Source organism: Oncorhynchus kisutch, linkage group LG2 (assembly GCF_002021735.2).
Source record: "Oncorhynchus kisutch isolate 150728-3 linkage group LG2, Okis_V2, whole genome shotgun sequence".
NCBI classification, from domain to species: Eukaryota; Metazoa; Chordata; class Actinopteri; order Salmoniformes; family Salmonidae; genus Oncorhynchus; species Oncorhynchus kisutch.
The window spans coordinates 1,074,564-1,100,688 of record NC_034175.2 but is presented as its reverse complement, the minus strand read 5'-3'; the positions used below and the strand labels follow the sequence as shown (position 1 = coordinate 1,100,688).

The 26,125-nt window shown below is 54.5% G+C and overlaps 1 protein-coding gene across 3 annotated transcripts in view; it reads left to right on the top strand.

Moving 5' to 3' along the window:
* Positions 1–463: 463 nt before the first annotated feature.
* LOC109883291 (protein virilizer homolog) overlaps positions 464–26,125 on the top strand; it is a 37,767-nt gene continuing 12,105 nt past the window's right edge. For 2 of the 3 annotated variants that reach the window (XM_031836642.1, XM_031836636.1), the window contains exons 1-15: positions 464–574; positions 1,217–1,329; positions 3,570–3,656; positions 5,137–5,185; positions 5,297–5,459; positions 5,569–5,688; positions 5,878–6,120; positions 18,776–19,494; positions 19,591–19,728; positions 20,103–20,329; positions 20,404–21,086; positions 21,815–21,897; positions 24,804–25,286; positions 25,371–25,526; positions 25,719–25,954. In XM_031836642.1, the coding sequence (XP_031692502.1) occupies positions 512–574; positions 1,217–1,329; positions 3,570–3,656; positions 5,137–5,185; positions 5,297–5,459; positions 5,569–5,688; positions 5,878–6,120; positions 18,776–19,494; positions 19,591–19,728; positions 20,103–20,329; positions 20,404–21,086; positions 21,815–21,897; positions 24,804–25,286; positions 25,371–25,526; positions 25,719–25,954 (3,563 nt within the window). In that variant the 5' untranslated portion in view covers positions 464–511. The remainder of the gene's footprint in view (positions 575–1,216; positions 1,330–3,569; positions 3,657–5,136; positions 5,186–5,296; positions 5,460–5,568; positions 5,689–5,877; positions 6,121–18,775; positions 19,495–19,590; positions 19,729–20,102; positions 20,330–20,403; positions 21,087–21,814; positions 21,898–24,803; positions 25,287–25,370; positions 25,527–25,718; positions 25,955–26,125) is intronic. The other variant, XM_031836644.1, reaches the window with a different exon arrangement.

The window sequence follows — 26,125 nt, the reverse complement described above, 5'->3', positions numbered from 1 at the left end:
GGCTATTTCCATATGCTACAATTGGCATATAGGCTGCAGTGGGAAATGTTATTGAAAACAATGTAATATCACATAATGTTGTTTTATGCATTTCTGCTACTGCTGAGAAAATATTGAGACCAGCCAATCGTGGCAAATCAGTGAAATCATTACAATAAAGTTTATAAGGCCTATTTACAAATAAACACTGATGAAAAATATGTAGATCCATTGTTTTCATTTAGGCTATTGTAAAATACATATATCAAATAGTCAATGTCAGGCTACTGCCTGTTTTATTACGGCATCTTTAATAACTTATTATGAGAGTGCCATTGGCAGAAGCCTGAATAATGTTGGATGAACTCTCCAATATGCACCGATATCAGATCAGTTTGTATTTTTACACATTAGAAAAAAGTTAGATTTAAACTGATTCGGGGTCTGTCTCTACAGCTTGCCGTCGGGTTTTAAAACCCGGAAACCGTTGTGGCTAGATCCGGAAGTTTACCCCAAGTGAAAACAGAAAAACATGGCGGGTGACACTTTAACGGAGCTACTTTTTCTGGATACGTTCAAACATCAAAGTGCAGAGGTAGCTAAATCTGTTAATAGCACTTGCTATTTTATCCCAGGGGTGTACTTAGCTGAGATTCCAGTTAGCTAGCTAACTACGACTTCTGATCCCCCCCCCCCCCCGTTCCCCTAGGCTAATGCTAACACGGTGGCCACCTTGCATAATAACTAAATCGTCCTTCCAAACTAAGTGTGATGCATTGTTTCCTAAAAACGTATTATGTTTTTAAGTAGGTTACGGGTTCTTATATTCAGTGGTCGCTTCTACAGTTGCAGCGGGGATAGGGATACGCGAAACTAGCTAGCCATAACAGATAACGGGACAGTCGGCAACGGCGTGTGCGCAGATTGTTTACCCGCTTGCTACTCACACAGCTAACGTGTATGTTTACTTGCTAGTTAGCGACTCACACTGTTTACGTTACACAGACAGTTTTCCGACTGTTCATCTTAACAGATATAGCCTACAGTTACTGTCTACAGATGAATACACGAAATTCCCAGTTTTGTTTTTGTATGGCACAAAAAGTGCTGACTGTTTTTGTTGTGCACTAACATGGTCTAAATAAAAATCTAATCACATTTTATTGTTCACATACGCTGAATACAACGGATGTGGTAGGCCTTACAGTGAAATTATTCAAATGTGTTCTGTCTGTAGCTGACCAATGTGGATGTGGTGCGGTTCCCGTGTGGGGTCCTGATCACAGAGGTGCGCGTCATTCCCCCTGGAATTAAAGCACACACCAGCCTGCCAGACAACCGGGCATTCGGGTAAGAAACCATCATTCAAGGTGTATAAGGGAGATATATATACTACTAGCTATGTGCATGTGACATCTGAGACTGGGATGTGTAGGGGAACTTCAGGGGCCTCAAACAATCATGCATAGGCACAAATATGTGCGTAAACCATGCGTGGGATCCTTTCCACTCAAAGTGTGCGATTTATCAATGAACATTTGCCATGACAGTGCTCACACAGTGCCAAGTGGTGGAATAATGCCTTGATCACACCTACAGCCTCATTGCGCAAAATGGTATGAGCGTGAGTTCAACATTCACCTTCTGCTACCATTAATGTCAAACCGTCTACCATACGATTTGATGCATAAATTTAAAAAATCCAATGTATGCACCACATAGAACAGACTGTAACGCAATTCTGCAAGGCAAACGCAGCATTCCATTGGAAATGAATGTACTACTAGTGTACCAAAACGCAATGACGCTGTCGGTGTGATCGAGGTGTAAGTGAACTGTCAAGCGTAGAATGGGGGGAAATATATGTTTAAAATGTCTGAAATTTTGATGGAGTATTTCCATTGTGAATTCATGTAACATATCTTGACAGGCATATCATTTGACCACCAGTGCATCTGTTACTATAATAATTCACATAAAGTACAGTCATTTGTTAAATTTATTTAACCTTTATTTAACTATGCAAGTCAGTTAAGAACAAATTCTTATTTACAATGACGGCCTACCCCGGCCAAACCCAGACGATGCTGGGCCAATTGTGTAACCACCCTATGGGACGCACAATCACGGCAGGATGTGATTTGAACCAGGGACTGTAGGGATGCCTCTTGCACTGAGATGCAGTGCCCTAGACCGCTGCGCCACTCGGGAGCCCAAAGTTAGAGGCATGTGTGAAAGTGAAACCATTGTTGAAATATGATAAAAGACTTTAAATCGTGGGAAATTGAATGAGAGGTTGATCAAATTTGACACATATTTAACAGATGTTATTGCAGGTGTAGTGAAATGCTTGTGTTCGTAGCTCCAACAGCAGTAGGATCTGTGCAGTAGTATGATCTTTCTCAGAAAGTACTGATTGGTTTTGGGAAATTATATCTTCTAGGATTTCTGTGAGGACTTAAGACTTACTTTAAAAAGGCAACTGCATGCCATTCCGGTGCATCTCACAGCTTCGATGAGACAGTGTTTTGGATGCAATCATCAGTAAAACAAACTGTAATGTACAATTTCCTTACACCGTTGCCCAACAGGTTGAAGTCAAGTGGGGTTTCTTTGCCATCAATGGGTTCCCAAATACGAACGGAGCAATAGACGGCACCCACATCGCCATAAAAGCACCATCCTAAAACGAGTTGAACTATGTGGACAGAAAAGGCTTCCACTCTTAATGTGCAGGTGATCATTTATGTGATGGGCAGAAGACGCTGCTGAATGTGGTGGCCAATGCTGGCCTATACGCCTACAGGAAGGAGCTGTTGAGGATGGATGGCTTATTCCTGACTGTTGTCTACTCATTTGATGTAGATTTGCCATTGCTAATGCAACTCATTGTCTTAATGGTTTTACTGGTCAAGCCACAACTGAGAGAGACAAATAAAACCTTTTGGTTGTACTCAATCTCTGACACTAGTACCTCCTACTTTCTTAGCTTTCTTTGGTTGCGACGTTGTATATCCTGGTACGGTGTGGTATATTCCTCACTGGCTTTAAAGGGATGATTTTGACCATGTATGATTCATTGGGGGCACTTCAAAATGCAAATAGCCACGGTCGTGCACGAGCACTGAGGCTGAGAACATTTGGTATTTATCAACGATTATCTCCTTCCGGTGTACGCATGAAGCTCGTAGGATTGTTTGATAAATCAAACTTTTTCTATGTTTACGAACATTCTAAATTCCGTTCGTAAGAAGTATTTTATAGAAGTTTCTACTCAATATTGATTTGGGGCGGCAGTGGTTAGAGCGTTGGACAAGTTCAAACCCCCGAGCTGACAAGGTACAAATCTGTCGTTCTGCCCCTGAACAGGCAGTTAACCCACTGTTCCTATGCCTAGTTAAATAAAGGTTAAATAAAACAATTAATTGATAAATGAGGCCCCAGAGCTGTAATGTTCAGTTTGGCCTCATTCTCACCGGGGTAGTTGGGTGATTTGTGAGGTAATCGTAGCCGGACAGACAGGATCTCTCATGTGGCTGAAAGGGGGGCTGAGTGGTGATGTCATATCCTGTTCCTGTCTGTGTTTCCAGGGAGACATCGCCTCATTCCTTCCAGCTGGAGCTTTTCTTCAACAACCTCACTAAACCCAGCAGCGCCTGTTTCCACAGACTGGGCAGGTCAGTAACACTTTGTACATTCTATTTGAATTGAATGTGTTTGTGTAAAAGACATATACAACAGAAATGTACAATGTGGACCCAGAGCGTAGCACTTAAAAGTATTAATTAAAGCACTTGTTTCCAAAGAGTGGTTCTCGACTATACCTTTACTTCTCTCAAGCTCTGTATCCCTCTCTCTCTGTCTCTCTCTACCTGTATCCCTCTCTCTCTACCCCTGTCTCTCTCTACCTGTATCCATCTCTCTCTACCTCTGTCTCTCTCTGTCTGTATCCCTCTCTCTCTACCTCTGTCTCTCTCTGTCTGTATCCCTCTCTCTCTACCTCTTCCTCTCTCTGTCTATCCCTCTCTCTCTACCTCTTCCTCTTTCTGTCTGTATCTCTCTCTCTACCTCTTCCTCTCTCTGTATCTCTCTCTCTACCTCTTCCTCTCTCTGTCTGTATCCCTCTCTCTCTACCTCTGTCTGTATCCCTCTCTCTCTACCTCTGTCTCTCTGTCTGTATCCCTCTCTCTCTACCTCTGCCTCTCTGTCTGTATCCCTCTCTCTCTACCTCTGCCTCTCTCTGTCTGTATCCCTCTCCCTCTACCTCTTCCTCTCTCTGTCTGTATCCCTCTCTCTCTACCTCTTCCTCTCTCTGTCTGTATCCCTCTCTCTCTACCTCTTCCTCTCTCTGTCTGTATCCCTCTCTCTCTACCTCTTCCTCTCTCTGTCTGTATCCCTCTCTCTCTACCTCTTCCTCTCTCTGTCTGTATCCCTCTCTCTCTACCTCTTCCTCTCTCCGTCTGTATCCCTCTCTCTGTCTGTATCCCTCTCTCTCTACCTCTTCCTCTCTCCATCTGTATCCCTCTCTCTCTACCTCTTCCTCTCTCTGTCTGTATCCCTCTCTCTCTACCTCTTCCTCTCTCTGTCTGTATCCCTCTCTCTCTACCTCTTCCTCTCTCTGTCTGTATCCCTCTCTCTCTACCTCTGCCTCTCTCTGTCTGTATCCCTCTCTCTCTCTACCTCTGCCTCTCTCTGTCTGTATCCCTCTCTCTCTACCTCTTCCTCTGTCTCTCTCTGTTGCTCCTGCCCTCCCAGTATCTGTCTATTTCTCTCTCCCCACCCCTCCCTTTTTTTCACTTCCCAGAATGTGTCTATAAAAGTATTTGAGAGCTCAAGTCTCACCTGTAGAAGCTGTCGGGGCAGAGACCAATCTGTGACTACTGTCTTAGTCCTTGTTCACTCCGAGACGGGTCGCCAGACACTTAGCCCTGTTGCTGCACCTGTAGAATCACACACAACAGAATATGGAACCCAGAATGCCACATCGATCATTCCAACCGAGAACACAGGCACAACCTAATGTTAGTCAAGCGCTCACAGGCCGTTGTTCACCTGAGAGAGAACTTGCAGTACACCAGCCCCTCTACTGTAGCCTGCTCCACTACTAATGGAAATGTGATAATTCTGTCTCTTTTTCTCACTGTCTCGTCCTTACAGTTTTGAATATGACGAAAACAAGTCCATCGTTTTCAGGCCCAATGGAAAGGTAAAGACTCCTTCCCCCTCTGTCTGTAGAAAGGTCACTGTTCTCTCTACAGGTGAACTGTGTTGTGTGTGTCGCTGTGTGTTTGTAATGGTGAGTGTGTTTGTTGTGTAGGTGAACACAGATGGTCTGGTGCTGCGTGGATGGTACACCAGTCTGACGGTGGCAGTGTACGGTACAGCAGAAAGGTCACATGGTCACGACCGGGACTCTCCCCCACCTCCCCCTCCCCCACCCCCCCAACAACAGACGGGCCTCAAGAGGATCATCAAACAAGGTGAGTAAAGACTCATAGTAGGGTTGCCAGGATACCACTATCACAATACTATCATATTTCCCATGGCAAAAAGGAAAACACAAGGTGGACTAAACTGTGTGTGTCTCAGAGTGGGATAAGGAGGAGCAGTATAATGGCAGTCCCCCCAGACCAGCTCCCAGAGGCCCCCGCACCCCTCCTGGACCGCCCCCACCAGATGATGATGATGAGGAGCCGGTCCCAGTGACCGGTAACACACACACTTCTCTACGTCTCTATGTTCATCTCACAGGGACAGATTTCATACTGTATATTCAACTAGCTAACCTTGCCAAAATAAACGTTTCCATGTTTTTGTGGAAGCTTGTATCCGTGTATACCTGATGCCCTCTTTGGTTGCCTTGATAACCGACTGTGGTGTCCATGGTGACTGTCTCAGTTGGAGTGGCCAAGGCGGAGCCGACTGAAAGAGGGGAGGACTACCTGGAGGCGGTCTCACCTGAGCGCAGCTCACTGCCTGCCGACGAACCCTACTCAGACGCCGAGCCTGAGGAAGAGGGGGAGGAGGAAGAGGATGAAGAGCCGGAAGAAGAGGACGATGCACGGACAGAGTGTAGCGCCCCTGAGGATGAGGAGGAGGAAGAGGAGGAGGGTGAGGAGGAGGAGGAAGAGATGGAGGAAGGTAGGGGGGCTCCTGTGTGACGGCAGGACAGACAGTTTGTGTGTGCCTCGGCATGCTGCTCAGACCCCTCAACCCTACACCCTTCTCAGACCCCTCAACCCTACACCCTGCTCAGACCCCTCAACCCTACACCCTGCTCAGACCCTTCCACCCTGCTCAGACCCCTCCAACCTTCTCAGACCCCTCCACCCTACACCCTGCTCAGACCCCTCCAACCTGCTCAGACCCCTCTACCCTGCTCAGACCCCTCAACCCTACACCCTTCTCAGACACCTCAACCCTACACCCTGCTCAAACCCCTACACCCTGCTCAGACCCATCCACCCTGCTCAGATCCCTACACCCTGCTCAGACCCCTCCTCCCCACTCAGACCCCTACACCCTACACCTTGCTCAGACCCCTCAACCCTACACCCTGCTCAGACCCCTCCTCCCCGCTCAGACCCCTACACCCTACACCCTGCTCAGACCCCTCCACCCTGCTCAGACCCCTCAACCCTACGCCCTGCTCAGACCCCTACACCCTTCTGAGACCCCACAACCCTACACCCTGCTGAGACCCCTCAACCCTACACCCTTCTCAGACCCCTCAACCCTACACCCTGCTCAGACCCTTCCACCCTGCTCAGACCCTTCCACCCTGCTCAGACCCCTCAACCCTACACCCTGCTCAGACCCCTCAACCCTACACCCTGCTCAGACCCCTCAACCCTACACCCTTCTCAGACCCCTCAACCCTACACCCTGCTCAGACCCCTCCAACCTACACCCTGCTCAGACCCCTCAACCCTACACCCTTCTCAGACCCCTACACCCTAGCCCTACACCTTGCTCAGACCCCTCAACCCTCCACCCTTCTCAGACCCCTACACCCTGCTGAGACCCCTCAACCCTACACCCTTCTCAGACCCCTCAACCCTACACCCTGCTCAGACCCCTCCACCCTACCCCCTCTCAGACCCTTCCACCCTGCTCAGACCCCTCAACCCTACACCCTGCTCAGACCCCTCAACCCTACACCCTTCTCAGACCCCTCAACCCTACACCCTGCTCAGACCCCTCAACCCTAGACCCTTCTCAGACCCCTCAACCCTACACCCTTCTCAGACCCCTCAACCCTACACCCTGCTCAGACCCCTCCACCCTACACCCTGCTCAGACCCCTCAACCCTACACCCTGCTCAGACCCCTCAACCCTACACCCTGCTCAGACCCCTACACTCTACACCCTAACCCTACACCTTGCTCAGACCCCTCAACCCTACACCCTGCTCAGACCCCTCAACCCTACACCCTGCTCAGACCCCTACACCCTGCTGAGACCCCTCAACCCTACACCCTGCTGAGACCCCTCAACCCTACACCCTGCTCAGACCCCTCCACCCTACACCCTGCTCAGACCCTTCCACCCTGCTCAGACCCTTCCACCCTGCTCAGACCCCTCAACCCTACACCCTGCTCAGACCCCTCAACCCTACACCCAGCTAAGACCCCTCAACCCTACACCCTTCTCAGACCCCTCAACCCTACACCCTGCTCAGACCCCTCAACCCTACACCCTTCTCAGACCCTTCCACCCTGCTCAGACCCCTCCACCCTACACCCTGCTCAGACCCCTCAACCCTACACCCTGCTCAGACCCCTACACCCTAACCCTACACCTTGCTCAGACCCCTCAACCCTACACCCTGCTCAGACCCCTCAACCCTACACCCTGCTCAGACCCCTACACCCTGCTGAGACCCCTCAACCCTACACCCTACTGAGACCCCTCAACCCTACACCCTTCTCAGACCCCTCAACCCTACACCCTGCTCAGACCCCTCAACCCTACACCCTTCTCAGACCCTTCCACCCTGCTCAGACCCCTCCACCCTACACCCTGCTCAGACCCCTCAACCCTACACCCTTCTCAGACCCTTCCACCCTTCTCAGACCCCTCCACCCTACACCCTGCTCAGACCCCTCAACCCTACACCCTGCTCAGACCCCTACACCCTAACCCTACACCTTGCTCAGACCCCTCAACCCTACACCCTGCTCAGACCCCTACACCCTGCTCAGACCCCTCAACCCTACACCCTTCTCAGACCCCTCAACCCTACACCCTGCTCAGACCCCTCCACCCTACACCCTGCTCAGACCCTTGAACCCTGCTCAGACCCCTCAACCCTACACCCTGTTCAGACCTCTCAACCCTACACCCTTCTCAGACCCCTCAACCCTACACCCTTCTCAGACCCCTCAACCCTACACCCTGCTCAGACCCTTCCACCCTGCTCAGACCCCTCCAACCTTCTCAGACCCCTCCACCCTACACCCTGCTCAGACCCCTCCAACCTGCTCAGACCCCTCTACCCTGCTCAGACCCCTCAACCCTACACCCTTCTCAGACACCTCAACCCTACACCCTGCTCAAACCCCTACACCCTGCTCAGACCCATCCACCCTGCTCAGATCCCTACACCCTGCTCAGACCCCTCCTCCCCACTCAGACCCCTACACCCTACACCTTGCTCAGACCCCTCAACCCTACACCCTGCTCAGACCCCTCCTCCCCGCTCAGACCCCTACACCCTACACCCTGCTCAGACCCCTCCACCCTGCTCAGACCCCTCAACCCTACGCCCTGCTCAGACCCCTACACCCTTCTGAGACCCCACAACCCTACACCCTGCTGAGACCCCTCAACCCTACACCCTTCTCAGACCCCTCAACCCTACACCCTGCTCAGACCCTTCCACCCTGCTCAGACCCTTCCACCCTGCTCAGACCCCTCAACCCTACACCCTGCTCAGACCCCTCAACCCTACACCCTGCTCAGACCCCTCAACCCTACACCCTTCTCAGACCCCTCAACCCTACACCCTGCTCAGACCCCTCCAACCTACACCCTGCTCAGACCCCTCAACCCTACACCCTTCTCAGACCCCTACACCCTAGCCCTACACCTTGCTCAGACCCCTCAACCCTACACCCTTCTCAGACCCCTACACCCTGCTGAGACCCCTCAACCCTACACCCTTCTCAGACCCCTCAACCCTACACCCTGCTCAGACCCCTCCACCCTACCCCCTCTCAGACCCTTCCACCCTGCTCAGACCCCTCAACCCTACACCCTGCTCAGACCCCTCAACCCTACACCCTTCTCAGACCCCTCAACCCTACACCCTGCTCAGACCCCTCAACCCTAGACCCTTCTCAGACCCCTCAACCCTACACCCTTCTCAGACCCCTCAACCCTACACCCTGCTCAGACCCCTCCACCCTACACCCTGCTCAGACCCCTCAACCCTACACCCTGCTCAGACCCCTCAACCCTACACCCTGCTCAGACCCCTACACTCTACACCCTAACCCTACACCTTGCTCAGACCCCTCAACCCTACACCCTGCTCAGACCCCTCAACCCTACACCCTGCTCAGACCCCTACACCCTGCTGAGACCCCTCAACCCTACACCCTGCTGAGACCCCTCAACCCTACACCCTGCTCAGACCCCTCCACCCTACACCCTGCTCAGACCCTTCCACCCTGCTCAGACCCTTCCACCCTGCTCAGACCCCTCAACCCTACACCCTGCTCAGACCCCTCAACCCTACACCCAGCTAAGACCCCTCAACCCTACACCCTTCTCAGACCCCTCAACCCTACACCCTGCTCAGACCCCTCAACCCTACACCCTTCTCAGACCCTTCCACCCTGCTCAGACCCCTCCACCCTACACCCTGCTCAGACCCCTCAACCCTACACCCTGCTCAGACCCCTACACCCTAACCCTACACCTTGCTCAGACCCCTCAACCCTACACCCTGCTCAGACCCCTCAACCCTACACCCTGCTCAGACCCCTACACCCTGCTGAGACCCTCAACCCTACACCCTACTGAGACCCCTCAACCCTACACCCTTCTCAGACCCCTCAACCCTACACCCTGCTCAGACCCCTCAACCCTACACCCTTCTCAGACCCTTCCACCCTGCTCAGACCCCTCCACCCTACACCCTGCTCAGACCCCTCAACCCTACACCCTTCTCAGACCCTTCCACCCTTCTCAGACCCCTCCACCCTACACCCTGCTCAGACCCCTCAACCCTACACCCTGCTCAGACCCCTACACCCTAACCCTACACCTTGCTCAGACCCCTCAACCCTACACCCTGCTCAGACCCCTACACCCTGCTGAGACCCCTCAACCCTACACCCTTCTCAGACCCCTCAACCCTACACCCTGCTCAGACCCCTCCACCCTACACCCTGCTCAGACCCTTGAACCCTGCTCAGACCCCTCAACCCTACACCCTGTTCAGACCTCTCAACCCTACACCCTTCTCAGACCCCTCAACCCTACACCCTTCTCAGACCCCTCAACCCTACACCCTGCTCAGACCCCTCCACCCTACACCCTGCTCAGACCCCTCAACCCTACACCCTGCTCAGACCCCTACACCCTAACCCTACACCTTTCTCAGACCCCTCAACCCTACACCCTGCTCAGACCCCTCAACCCTACACCCTGCTCAGACCCATCCACCCTGCTCAGACCCCTACACCCTGCTCAGACCCCTCCTCCCCGCTCAGACCCCTACACCCTACACCTTGCTCAGACCCCTCAACCCTACACCCTGCTCAGACCCCTCCTCCCCGCTCAGACCCCTACACCCTGCTCAGAACCCTCAACCCTACGCCCTGCTCAGACCCCTCAACCCTACACCCTTCTCAGACCCCTCAACCCTACACCCTGCTCAGACCCTTCCACCCTGCTCAGACCCTTCCACCCTGCTCAGACCCTTCCACCCTGCTCAGACCCCTCAACCCTACACCCTGCTCAGACCCCTCAACCCTACACCCTTCTCAGACCCCTCAACCCTACACCCTGCTCAGACCCCTCCACCCTACACCCTGCTCAGACCCCTCAACCCTACACCCTTCTCAGACCCCTACACCCTAGCCCTACACCTTGCTCAGACCCCTCAACCCTATACCCTTCTCAGACCCCTCAACCCTACACCCTTCTCAGACCCCTACACCCTGCTGAGACCCCTCAACCCTACACCCTTCTCAGACCCCTCAACCCTACACCCTGCTCAGACCCCTACACCCTGCTCAGACCCTTCCACCCTGCTCAGACCCCTCAACCCTACACCCTGCTCAGACCCCTCAACCCTACACTCTGCTCAGACCCCTCAACCCTACACCCTGCTCAGACCCCTCAACCCTAGACCCTTCTCAGACCCCTCAACCCTACACCCTTCTCAGACCCCTCCACCCTACACCCTGCTCAGACCCCTACACCCTAACCCTACACCTTGCTCAGACCCCTCAACCCTACACCCTGCTCAGACCCCTCAACCCTACACCCTTCTCAGACCCCTACACCCTGCTGAGACCCCTCAACCCTACACCCTTCTCAGACCCCTCAACCCTACACCCTTCTCAGACCCCTCCACCCTACACCCTGCTCAGACCCTTCCACCCTGCTCAGACCCCTCAACCCTACACCCTGCTCAGACCCCTCAACCCTACACCCTGCTAAGACCCCTCAACCCTACACCCTGCTCAGACCCCTCAACCCTACACCCTTCTCAGACCATTCCACCCTGCTCAGACCCCTCCACCCTACACCCTTCTCAGACCCCTCAACCCTACACCCTGCTCAGACCCCTACACCCTAACCCTACACCTTGCTCAGACCCCTCAACCCTACACCCTTCTCAGACCCCTCAACCCTACACCCTGCTCAGACCCCTACACCCTGCTGAGACCCCTCAACCCTACACCCTTCTCAGACCCCTCAACCCTACACCCTACTGAGACCCCTCAACCCTACACCCTTCTCAGACCCCTCAACCCTACACCCTTCTCAGACCCCTCAACCCTACACCCTGCTCAGACCCCTCAACCCTACACCCTTCTCAGACCCTTCCACCCTGCTCAGACCCCTCCACCCTACACCCTTCTCAGACCCCTCAACCCTACACCCTGCTCAGACCCCTCAACCCTACACCCTTCTCAGACCCTTCCACCCTGCTCAGACCCCTCCACCCTACACCCTGCTCAGACCCCTCAACCCTACACCCTGCTCAGACCCCTACACCCTAACCCTACACCTTTCTCAGACCCCTCAACCCTACACCCTTCTCAGACCCCTCAACCCTACACCCTGCTCAGACCCCTACACCCTGCTGAGACCCCTCAACCCTACACCCTACTGAGACCCCTCAACCCTACACCCTTCTCAGACCCCTCAACCCTACACCCTGCTCAGACCCCTCAACCCTACACCCTTCTCAGACCCTTCCACCCTGCTCAGACCCCTCCACCCTACACCCTTCTCAGACCCCTCAACCCTACACCCTGCTCAGACCCCTACACCCTAACCCTACACCTTGCTCAGACCCCTCAACCCTACACCCTTCTCAGACCCCTCAACCCTACACCCTGCTCAGACCCCTACACCCTGCTGAGACCCCTCAACCCTACACCCTTCTCAGACCCCTCAACCCTACACCCTACTGAGACCCCTCAACCCTACACCCTTCTCAGACCCCTCAACCCTACACCCTTCTCAGACCCCTCAACCCTACACCCTTCTCAGACCCCTCAACCCTACACCCTTCTCAGACCCCTCCACCCTACACCCTGCTCAGACCCCTCAACCCTACACCCTGCTCAGACCCCTACACCCTAACCCTACACCTTTCTCAGACCCCTCAACCCTACACCCTGCTCAGACCCCTCAACCCTACACCCTGCTCAGACCCCTACACCCTGCTCAGACCCCTCCTCCCCGCTCAGACCCCTACACCCTACACCTTGCTCAGACCCCTCCACCCTACACCCTGCTCAGACCCCTCAACCCTACACCCTGCTCAGACCCCTACACCCTAACCCTACACCTTGCTCAGACCCCTCAACCCTACACCCTGCTCAGACCCCTCAACCCTACACCCTGCTCAGACCCCTACACCCTGCTGAGACCCCTCAACCCTACACCCTGCTGAGACCCCTCAACCCTATACCCTTCTCAGACCCCTCAACCCTACACCCTGCTCAGACCCCTCCACCCTACACCCTGCTCAGACCCTTCCACCCTGCTCAGACCCTTCCACCCTGCTCAGACCCCTCAACACTACACCCTGCTCAGACCCCTCAACCCTACACCCTTCTCAGACCCCTCAACCCTACACCCTGCTCAGACCCCTCAACCCTACACCCTGCTCAGACCCTTCCACCCTGCTCAGACCCCTCAACCCTACACCCTGTTCAGACCCCTCCAACCTTCTCAGACCCCTCCACCCTACACCCTGCTCAGACCCCTCCAACCTGCTCAGACCCCTCCACCCTGCTCAGACCCCTCAACCCTACACCCTTCTCAGACCACTCAACCCTACACCCTGCTCAAACCCCTACACCCTGCTCAGACCCTTCCACCCTGCTCAGACCCCTACACCCTGCTCAGACCCCTCCTCCCCGCTCAGACCCCTACACCCTACACCTTGCTCAGACCCCTCAACCCTACACCCTGCTCAGACCCCCTCAACCCTACACCCTGCTCAGACCCCTCCACCCTGCTCAGACCCCTCCACCCTACACCCTGCTCAGACCCCTCTACCCTACACCCTGCTCAGACCCCTCAACCCTACACCCTAACCCTACACCCTGCTGAGACCCCTCAACCCTACACCCTAACCCTACACCCTGCTCAGACCCCTCAACCCTACACCCTGCTCAGACCCCTACACCCTGCTGAGACCCCTCAACTCTACACCCTTCTCAGACCCCTCAACCCTACACCCTGCTCAGACCCCTCAACCCTCCACCCTGCTCAGACCCCTCAACCCTACACCCTGCTCAGACCCTTCCACCCTGTTCAGACCCCTCAACCCTACACCCTGCTCAGACCCCTCCACCCTACACCCTGCTCAGACCCCTCCAACCTGCTCAGACCCCTCCACCCTACACCCTGCTCAGACCCCTCCACCCTGCTCAGACCCCTACAACCTGCTCAGACCCCTCTACCCTACACCCTGCTCAGAACCCTCCAACCTGCTCAGACCCCTCCACCCTACACCCTGCTCAGACCCCTCCAACCTGCTCAGACCCCTACAACCTGCTCAGACCCCTCCACCCTCCAACCTGCTCAGACCCCTCCAACCTGCTCAGACCCCTCCAACCTGCTCAGACCCCTCCACCCTACACCCTGCTCAGACCCCTCCAACCTGCTCAGACCCCTCCACCCTACAACCTGCTCAGACCCCTCCAACCTGCTCAGACCCCTCAACCCTACACCCTTCTCAGACCCCTAAACCCTACACCCTGCTCAGACCCCTACACCCTGCTCAGACCCCTACACCCTGCTCAGACCCCTCCTCCCCGCTCAGACCCCTACACCCTGCTAAGACCCCTCAACCCTACACCCTGCTCAGACCCCTCCACCCTGCTCAGACTCCTCCACCCTGCTCAGACCCCTCCACCCTATACCCTGCTCAGACCCCCTCAACCCTACACCCTGCTCAGACCCCTCCACCCTGCTCAGACCCTTCCGCCCTACACCCTGCTCAGACCCCTCCACCCTACACCCTGCTCAGACCCCTCAACCCTACACCCTAACCCTACACCCTGCTCAGACCCCTCAACCCTACACCCTGCTCAGACCCCTCAACCCTACACCCTGCTCAGACCCCTACACCCTGCTGAGACCCCTCAACCCTACACCCTTCTCAGACCCCTCAACCCTACACCCTTCTCAGACCCCTCAACCCTACACCCTGCTCAGACCCCTCAACCCTCCACCCTGCTCAGACCCCTCAACCCTACACCCTGCTCAGACCCTTCCACCCTGTTCAGACCCCTCAACCCTACACCCTGCTCAGACCCCTCCACCCTACACCCTGCTCAGACCCCTCCAACCTGCTCAGACCCCTCCACCCTGCTCAGACCCCTACAACCTGCTCAGACCCCTCTACCCTACACCCTGCTCAGAACCCTCCAACCTGCTCAGACCCCTCCACCCTACACCCTGCTCAGACCCCTCCAACCTGCTCAGACCCCTCCAACCTGCTCAGACCCCTCCACCCTCCAACCTGCTCAGACCCCTCCAACCTGCTCAGACCCCTACACCCTGCTCAGACCCCTCCAACCTGCTCAGACCCCTCCACCCTACAACCTGCTCAGACCCCTCCAACCTGCTCAGACCCCTCAACCCTACACCCTTCTCAGACCCCTAAACCCTACACCCTGCTCAGACCCCTACACCCCGCTCAGACCCCTACACCCTGCTCAGACCCCTCAACCCTACACCCTGCCCAGACCCCTCCACCCTTCTCAGACCCCTCCACCCTGCTCAGACCCCTCCACCCTACACCCTGCTCAGACCCCCTCAACCCTACACCCTGCTCAGACCCCTCCAACCTGCTCAGACCCCTCCAACCTGCTCAGACCCCTCTACCCTCCAACCTGCTCAGACCCCTCCAACCTGCTCAGACCCCTCCACCCTACACCCTGCTCAGACCCCTCCAACCTGCTCAGACCCCTCCACCCTACAACCTGCTCAGACCCCTCCAAACTTCTCAGACCCCTCAACCCTACACCCTTCTCAGACCCCTAAACCCTACACCCTGCTCAGACCCCTACACCCTGCTCAGACCCCTACACCCTGCTCAGACCCCTCAACCCTACACCCTGCCCAGACCCCTCCACCCTTCTCAGACCCCTCCACCCTGCTCAGACCCCTACACCCTGCTCAGACCCCCTCAACCCTACACCCTGCTCAGACCCCTCCACCCTGCTCAGACCCCTCCACCCTGCTCAGACCCTTCCGCCCTACACCCTGCTCAGACCCCTCAACCCTACACCCTTCCCAGACCCCTCCACCCTGCTCAGACCCCTCAATCCTACACCCTGCTGAGACCCCTCAACCCTACACCCTGCTCAGACCCCTCCAACCTGCTCAGACCCCTCCAACCTGCTCAGACCCCTCCAACCTGCTCAGACCCCTCCACCCTACACCCTGCTCAGACCCCTCCAACCTGCTCAGACCCCTCCACCCTACAACCTGCTCAGACCCCTCCAACCTGCTCAGACCCCTCAACCCTACACCCTGCTCAGACCCCTACACCCTGCTCAGACCCCTCCTCCCTGCTCAGACCCCTACACCCTGCTCAGACCCCTCAACCCTACACCCTGCCCAGACCCCTCCACCCTGCTCAGACCCCTCCAACCTGCTCAGACCCCTCCACCCTACACCCTGCTCAGACCCCTCCAACCTGCTCAGACCCCTCCACCCTAAACCCTGCTCAGACCCCTCCAACCTGCTCAGACCCCTCCACCCTACAACCTGCTCAGACCCCTCCAACCTGCTCAGACCCCTCAACCCTACACCCTTCTCAGACCCCTAAACCCTACACCCTTCTCAGACCCCTACACCCTGCTCAGACCCCTACACCCTGCTCAGACCCCTCCTCCCCGCTCAGACCCCTACACCCTGCTCAGACCCCTCAACCCTACACCCTGCCCAGACCCCTCCACCCTGCTCAGACCCCTCCACCCTGCTCAGACCCCTCCACCCTGCTCAGACCCCTCCACCCTACACCCTGCTCAGACCCCCTCAACCCTACACCCTGCTCAGACCCCTCCACCCTGCTCAGACCCTTCCGCCCTACACCCTGCTCAGACCCCTCAACCCTACACCCTGCCCAGACCCCTCCACCCTGCTAAGACCCCTCAATCCTACACCCTGCTGAGACCCCTCAACCCTACACCCTGCTCAGACCCCTCCACCCTCCAACCTGCTCAGACCCCTCCAACCTTCTCAGACCCCTCCACCCTACACCCTGCTCAGACCCCTCCAACCTGCTCAGACCCCTCCACCCTACAACCTGCTCAGACCCCTCCAACCTGCTCAGACCCCTCAACCCTACACCCTGCTCAGACCCCTACACCCTGCTCAGACCCCTACACCCTGTTCAGACCCCTACACCCTGCTCAGACCCCTCAACCCTACACCCTGCCCAGACCCCTCCACCCTGCTCAGACCCCTCCACCCTGCTCAGACCCCTCCACCCTACACCCTGCTCAGACCCCCTCAACCCTACACCCTGCTCAGACCCCTCCACCCTGCTCAGACCCTTCCGCCCTACACCCTGCTCAGACCCCTCAACCCTACACCCTGCCCAGACCTCTCCACCCTGCTCAGACCCCTCAATCCTACACCCTGCTGAGACCCCTCAACCCTACACCCTGCTCAGATCCCTCCACCCTGCTCAGACCCCTCCACCCTACACCCTGCTCAGACCCTTCCACCCTGCTCAGACCCTTCTACCCTGCTCAGGCCCCTCCACCCTGCTCACCCTCAACCCTACACCCTGCTCAGACCCCTCCACCCTCCACCCTGCTCAGACCCCTCCACCCTGCTCAGACCCCTCCACCCTGCTCAGACCCTCAACCCTACACCCTGCTCAGACCCCTCCACCCTCCACCCTGCTCAGACCCCTCCACCCTGCTCAGACCCCTCAACCCTACACCCTGCTCAGACTCCTCCACCCTGCCCGACCCCCCCCCCCCCCACACCCTGATCAGACCCCTCAACCCTACACCCTGCTCAGACCCCTCAACCCTGCTCAGACCCCTCCACCCTGCTCAGACCCCTACACCCTACACCCTGCTCAGACCCCTACACCCTACACCCTGCTCAGACAATTCCCACCCTACACCCTGCTCAGACCCCTCCCACCCTACACCCTGCTCAGACCCCTCCACCCTACACCCTGCTCAGACCCCTCCACCCTCCACCCTGCTCAGACCCCTCCACCCTGCTCAGACCCCTCCACCCTGCTCAGACCCTCAACCCTACACCCTGCTCAGACCCTTCCACCCTGCTCAGGCCCCTCCACCCTGCTCACCCTCAACCCTACACCCTGCTCAGACCCCTCCACCCTCCACCCTGCTCAGACCCCTCCACCCTGCTCAGACCCTCAACCCTACACCCTGCTCAGACCCCTCCACCCTCCACCCTGCTCAGACCCCTCCACCCTGCTCAGACCCCTCAACCCTACACCCTGCTCAGACCCCTCAACCCTGCTCAGACCCCTCCACCCTGCTCAGACCCCTACACCCTACACCCTGCTCAGACCCCTACACCCTACACCCTGCTCAGACCCCTCAACCCTACACCCTGCTCAGACCCCTCAACCCTGCTCAGACCCCTCCACCCTGCTCAGACCCCTACACCCTACACCCTGCTCAGACCCCTACACCCTACACCCTGCTCAGACCCCTCCCACCCTACACCCTGCTCAGACCCCTCCCACCCTACACCCTGCTCAGACCCCTCCACCCTACACCCTGCTCAGACCCCTACACCCTGCTCAGTGCTGTTATAACCAGCCTAACCAGCTGTAATCATAAGGCTTAGAGCCATGGCTGTTGCTGCTGTAGTAACAGATCCCCTTGCATGACAAACTAACTGTGCCTGTCTGCTGTGGTTCTCTAACATTGGTTGAGTGAACTGTAATTAATGTTATAAATGTTTTAGCACTTATGTTAGTGTTGTGAGTGAGGCCTTTTCTTTTGCTGTGTTTGTGTTTTTGTTGTTTTACAATATTTTTCCCTCCCTCACCCTCTTTCTCTCACCCTCCCTCCCTCCTCTCTCCAGGTGATGGTTATGAGGAGATCAGTAGTGATGAGGATGACTTGGACAATGGGAGTTTTAAGCTGCCCAGTTTTGACATTGACTACACCCCTGAAGACCTGGCCTCTGTGCCCCCAGTCCAGTACGACCCCTATGAAAGAGAGCTACGCCCACTGCTCTACTTCACCCCTCCCTACAAGACCCGCTTCGACTCCCAGCTGGAGAGGGCTAGGGGGTCTGTGTGTGTTGGTCCAGAGGGACCTGGAGGTGGAGAAGGGGCAGAGGCTGAGGTTGTTGCCCAGATGAGAGAGCTCCTGGCTGGGATAGGAGAGGACCGTGACTCCCGCTGGGTCACGGCCCTCGAGCAGGCAACAGGGCTGCTCGCTAGAGGGCTGGGCTTTCTGATTGGACAGGGGGAATGGGAGGGGCCTATTGGAGCTCTGGTCCAATGGGCTCTCCAGGGTCTTAGTATGGAGATAGCGCTGACTCAACCCATTGCTCTAAACCTCAGGCAGCTGAAAGCTGGAGCTAAGCTGGCTTCCTGCTTGGCCGAGTGCCCACAGGGCCTCACTGCGCTGCTGCACGAGGGAGCCCTGGAGCTCCTACTGGAGCTGCTCCAGGTGGACCATGTGTCGTCCACACTGAAGCTGTGTATCCTAAGGGCTCTGGATGCTCTGACCAGTGCCCCCGCTGGCGTGGAGGCCTTCCTACAGGAGGGGGAGATAGAGAGGAGTGGATACCAGGTGAGAGGGGCCATAGAAATACGGTACACATGAAGACCTTATAATAAAGAGGCTGCGTGTGTTTCTAACTGAGGTTGTGTGTGTGTGTCCCCGCAGCGGTTGGTGCAGCTGTTCCTGGGGGAGGAAACCGTGCGGGTGGTAACCGCGGGCAACGCCATTCTGCAGAAAGGCCACGCCTATGAGGTTATGACTGACCTGCAGAGGACAGCGGCAGCCTGGAGCGAGCCTCTGCAGGTAAGCACACACTGACTGGAGATCTGCGTTTTAAGAACAGGGTCTGATAAAGTTTCCCATTTCATAACCAGTTCCCAGTTCAGTGTGGAACTCTGGGGTTTCTATGACTGAGGTTCTACTGTCCATATAATTACTACAGTATATCAGTATATGGGGCGGCAGGGTAGCCTAGTGGTTAGAGCGTTGGACTAGTTGCAAGTTCGAATCCCCGAGCTGACAAGGTATCTGTCGTTCTGCCCCTGAACAAGCAGTTAACCCACTGTTCCTAGGCCGTCATTGAAAATAAGAATTTGTTCTTAACTGACTTGCCTAGTTAAATAAAGGTAAAAAATATATATACAAAATATATAATAATTATTAGTGTTTTTTTTCAGGATGAGGGGGAGGAGCCTGACATAGCCATGGAGGAGGAGACATCATTAGGCCCCTCCCCTGTCAGCGAGGCTGAGCTGGATAGGTTGGCTGGAGTTCTAGAAGAGTTACATCACCTTCTAGAGACCGCTCCCCACACCATGGTCCAGCCCCCTGGAAAGGCCTTCCCTACAACCGCACGCATTACTGGTCCACAGGAGAGAGACGACCCCTACCCTACACTGTACAGGTAGGTACAACACAGAACACACACACACACACACACAGTCATTTGTACTAATAACTCTCCCCCCCACCCCACAGGTACATGCATGCATGTCACTTCCTGGAGAGCTCGGCGGTGGTGTTGTCAGCAGCAGTGGCGGCAGGGCATACAGGTGTCACTCACGCCACCAGGGAAGTCCTGCACTTTCTGTCTCTCACCCAATCAGGACTGCTTTTCATGCTGGCCCAGCCCACGCCAACCAACCTGCTGCTCCGCCTCCTAGCAACCATCGCCGAGGTTGAGGGAGAGGAGCCTATGGTCACTGGGGGTGACGGCGGGTTCTCGGGCCCCGGATTGGGTGAAGAGGGTTTGGGGGTGTGGCTGATGCAGGCGCTGCATGCCCTCCAGAGTGTGTCTGAGCTGATGAGTCACGTGACTGCCGGCGGGGAGGGAGGGGTGGGGCTAGAGGAGGGGGACAGTGCGGAGGTACTGAGCATGCTCCATGCCCTCTACCTCATCACCTTCACACAGACTGGGAGGAGCGCTGTGGCCCACGTCTTCAGCCTGGAGAACAACCTCTCCTGTCTGGTTACGCTGCTGCAGCACCACAGCAAGGACGGACACGGGGAGGCCAAGGCCCGGAAGGCGGTGACCTATAACTATGCGTGTATGCTGGTGCTGATGGTGGTTCAGAACTCCAGTGATCTCCGTAACATGGAACAACACGCTGCTCCTCTACTCATCCTGGCCAAGGCTGATGACACCAACGCTAAACTACAGGGTGCGTAGCTCCTGACCCCTGACTATAACAACGCCAGGTTGGTATCCAACCTTAACCCCTAACCTCTGACCTATAACTCCAAACCAACCTTATCAACAATGGGTGAACTGGTAGTCCCTAAACCTTCATCTTAAAAATACTTCTACACCCAACTCTATCATTGTAATGACATAGCCCTACCCATCACCCCTTAGAAATGGGTTGAAGGCCTCCCAAGTGGCGCAGCGGTCTATGGCACTGCAACGACGGATTTGATCCCAGACTGTATCACAGTCGGCCGTGACCGGGAGACCCATGAGGCGGCGCACAATTGGCCCAGCGTCGTCCGGGTTAGGGGAGGGTTTGGCCGGCTGGGATTTCCTCGTCCTATCGTGCTCTAGCGACTCCTTGTGGCGGGCCGGGTGCCTGCAAGCTGACTTCGGTCGCCAGCTGGACGGTGTTTCCTCCGACATGTTGCGGCTGGCTTCCGGGTTAAGCGAGCGGTGTTTCAAGAAGCTGTGCGGCTTGGTGGGTCGTGTTTCGTAGGACACATGGCTCTCAACCTTCGCCTCTCCCGAGTCCGCAGGGGAGTTGCAGCGATCGGACAAGACTTTTACTATCAATTGGATATTACGATATTGGGGAGAAAAGTACCCCCAAAAAACATGTGTTAAACTACTATTCAGAATTCCTTGCGAAGGTGAACTGCAACACTAAGTGATCCTCTCAGTGTTGGTGTTGTGTTCCAGAGCTGAGTCAGTGGCTGGAACCTCTGGACAAGGTGAAGTTGGAGATGGGCAGCATCCCCAGCCTCATAGACTACATCAAACAGGTGAGCCGTTAGACTGCATGTCCCCAAGGAGTGATAACCTGTTGTTGCTGTTTGTTTAATCCTTCATAATGATGACTTGGCTGCAGGCCTTCAGCTCCCTACGCGCGCGCACACACAGACTTGCTTTGATATAACTAGCTGACTAAACTCCACTGATTGGTGAAGGAAGATTCTGATGAAATCCACCAATGAGTGAAGCAGAGATCAGGCTTTGTGGAATTCAGCAATGACTACATCGATTCACCCAAGGTCAATACTTAAAAAATAGATATTATAATTATGAAACGTTAACTTGTACCTGTGTTTGTCCTCTGTAGTTGCGTGCCTTTGGTTTGCTGAAATCCATACTTTTTCAATAACGTTATTCAAAAACATCCACCGACTGTTTCCTTGCTGAGATTCAATTGACAAATGCTAATATGCGCTGAGTTTCTATCTTAGAGCAACAGCAACTGACAAACAGTCGGTGGTTGTATTTGATTAGCGTCCATACTTGAAAAAGTATGGATTTCAGCTAACAAAGAAAGGCACGCAACTAAAGGACAAACATAGGTACACGGTAAGCGTTTCATAATCCATTTGATTCATATAGTCGAACCTAAATTCCACAAAGCATGGTCTCTGCACCACTCCTTTGGTGGATTTCAGCAGAGACGTCCTTCACCATGGAGTCAGCTAGTTTGATTTGAATTATTAGGATCTTCAATGGCGACAGCTAGTCTTACTGGGGTCTTACTCGGGTTCCGACTGGGGTCTTACTCGGGTTCCGACTGGGGTCTTACTGGGGTTCTGACTGGGGTCTTATTGGGGTTCCGACTGGGGTCTTACTGGGGTTCCGACTGGGGTCTTACTGGGGTCCCACTCGGGTTTGACTGGGGTTCCGACTAGGGTCCTACTGGGGTTCCGACTAGGGTCTGACTGGGGTCTTACTGGGGTTCCCACTGGGGTCCGACTCGGTTCGGACTGGGGTTCGGACTGGGGTCCTACTGTGGTCTTACTGGGGTTCCGACTGGGGTCCCACTGGGTTCCTACTGGGGTTTCTGACTGGGGTCTGATTGGGGTTCACACTTGGGGTCCCACTCGGTTCCGACTGGGGTCCTACTGGGGTTCCGACTGGGGTCTTACTGGGGTTCCAACTGGGGTCCTACTGGGGTTCCGACTGGGGTCTTACTGGGGTCCGACTGGGGTACGACACATAACAAAAAATACATTTGAGACAAAAGACTTGACAAACATTAACGTATGTGTGTGTGCGCATCGATCGGTTATACATACATGTCAGTACATATGCACAACAAGTAGGTCACATGCAGGAAAGGCCTTGTGCCGTGAGGTGTTGGTTTATTTGTTCTTTTCAACCAGGTTTGAAGTTCACTTGTGCTGTATAAGATGGAAGGGAGTTATTTGCAGTCATGGCTCTGTATAATACTGTACACTTCCTTGAATTTGTTTTGGACCTGGGGACTGTGAAAAGACCCATCATGGCATGTCTGGTGGGGTGTGTGATTGTGTGTGTGTCAGTCCTGTGTGTAAGTTGACTATGCAAACCATTTGGAATTTCCAACACATTGCTTCACTTCTTGTTTTTATAAGAAGCAGTCAATCTTTCCTCAACTCTTAGCCAAGAGAGACTGGCATGCATAGTGTTAATATTAGCCCTCTGGTTACAATGAAGAGCAAGATGTGTCGCTCTGTTCTGGGCCAGCTGCAGCTTAACTAGGTCTTTCTTTGCAGCACTTGACCATGTGACTGGACAATATTCAAGATAAGATACAACTAGAGCCTGTGGAGTGTGGTGTCAAAAAAATATCTTTCCAACCATTGAATCTATGTTTTGACCATGACAGTTTACAATCTAAGGTAACACCAAGTAATTTAGTCTCCTCAACTTCAACAGCCACACCATTCATTACCAGATTCAGCTGAGGTCTAGAACTTAGGGAATGATGTGTACCAAATACAATGCTCTTAGTTTTAGAGATGTTCAGGACCAGTTTATTACTGGCCACCCATTCCAAAACAGACTGCACCTCTTTGTTAAGGGATTCAGTGACTTCATTAGCTGTGGTTGCTGATGAGTATACGGTTTAATCATCAGCATACATGGACACACACGCTTTGTGTAATGCCAGTGATAGGTCATTGGTAAAAAAGAAAACAGTAGAAGGCTTAGAGAGCTGCCCTGCGGTACATACAAATAGTTGTGACAGTGGCTGGCCCAGATCTTGGAGAGAGAGAGAGAGCGCGTCTTTGTAAAGTATTCAGACCCCTTGAATTTTTACATTACCGCCTTATTCATCCTGTTTCCATTGATCATCCTTGATGTTTCTACAACTTGATTGGAGTACACCTGTGGTAAATTCTATTGATTGGACATGATTTGGAAAGGCACACACCTGTCTATATAAGGTCCCACAGTTGACAGTGCATGTCAGAGCAAAAACCAAGCCATGATGTCGAAGGAATTATCCCTAGAGCTCAGAGACAGGATTGTGTCGAGGCACAGTTCTGGGGAAGGGTACCAAAACATTTCTGCAGCATTGAAGGACCCCAAGAACACAGTGGCCTCCATCATTCTTAAATGGAAGAAGTTTGGAACCACCAAGACTCTTCCTAGAGCTCATTTATTTATTTATTTATATATATTTGAAATGTTTTTTTTTTAAACTGTTTTTGCTTCGTCATTATGGGGTATTGTGCGTAGATTGAGGGGGGGGGGACTATTTAATCAGTTTTACAATAAGGCTGTAAAGTAACATGTGGAAAAAGTCAAGGGGTCTGAATACTTTCCGAATGCACTGTGTGTGGCTGATGTAAATAAAATAGTGTATGTACATGTGTATTATTGGTCATATTACTAACAGAAAAGCCATTCTGTCCTGTCTGTCCCGTGTGTGTCCCTGTAGAACGTCCAGAACGTGTTGACTCTAGAGGGAAGTGGACTGATCTCTGCTCTGAGGGTCCTCTGCCAGATCGCCTGTCCACCTCCCGCCGTAGAGGCTCAGCAGAGAGATCTGAAGTGGAGTCTAGCAGGGGTGCAGTTGTTTTCTGGGGAGGGCTTGGACACGTGTGTTTGTGTGCTCCAGAAGCTGTGTAGCGTGCTGCTGCCTGCCTGGCGTGTGCACGGACACATGGGACCCACCCCACAGCGCTGTATGATCCTTGGCGTGTGCGCTAACACGCTAAGGCTGCTGCGGACCATGCTGACAGAGCTGCTGCGCAGCGGGGCCTTCCAGTTCAGGGACACGCGTGTGGCGAGCACGTTGGTGACTCTACACATGGTCGTGTGTTCAGCCCCGTCCTCTGGACGTCTAGACTGGGAGGAGACCAAGGTTCAGGCCCTCATCGTAGATGTGCTGCTCACCTTCACACAGGGAGTCAGCGAACAGGTAGAGCTCTTTTCTGATTGACCTTTAACATAATGTTGTGTGTGTTGCGTGCGTGTAATAAATTGGGTATCATTTCCCCTGTAGATGACCCACACAGAGGAGACTCTGCTCAGTAACACATGGTCTCTGATGCTGAAGGAGGTGTTGGGCTCTCTACTGAAAGCACCAGAGGGACTCTTCTCTGGCCTCACCCTGCTGTCTGAACTGCTGCCACTTCCCCTGCCCATGCAGAGCACACAGGTACACACACACACACCTGCTGCTTCTCATGTTGCTACAGCCATCATCAGCAACAGTCTGGAGGTCGTCGGATTGACACTTAACAAACTAATCAATGCATGAGGATTGAAAGCTGTAGGACTTTCATGTTGGAAACATCTAAACCGAAGGGAAACAGATTTTTTGTTGTGTGTTGTGCCGGTCCCCCTCCAGGTGATCTCTGTCCAGGACGTGGCTGTAGCGTTGAACACCAGGAAGTTGTGGAGCATGCACCTGCGGGTGCAGTGGGGTGTGTTTGCGGACGCCCTCGGGTGTGTGTGTGGAACTAGCTGTCCTCCGCTGCTGGCCATGCTGCGACGTGTGTGTGTCCAGCTGGCTGACCTCTCCTCTCCCACCGCCACCCTCATCATGAAGACCCTGCTGGAATTCCTGCTGGGGGAACTACAGCCGTAAGACAGTCGCAAACACACCCTTATGCTCCTCTTGAACTAAGATGGCAAGCCAAATAAATCCCAAATTGGCTTTGGATATTATTTCACGTCCATATTAGAACCACCTTCTTTGTTGTGTTATTGATTTTGGCATGTGTGGTTGTGTTTTTGATTTTGGGCATGTGTGGT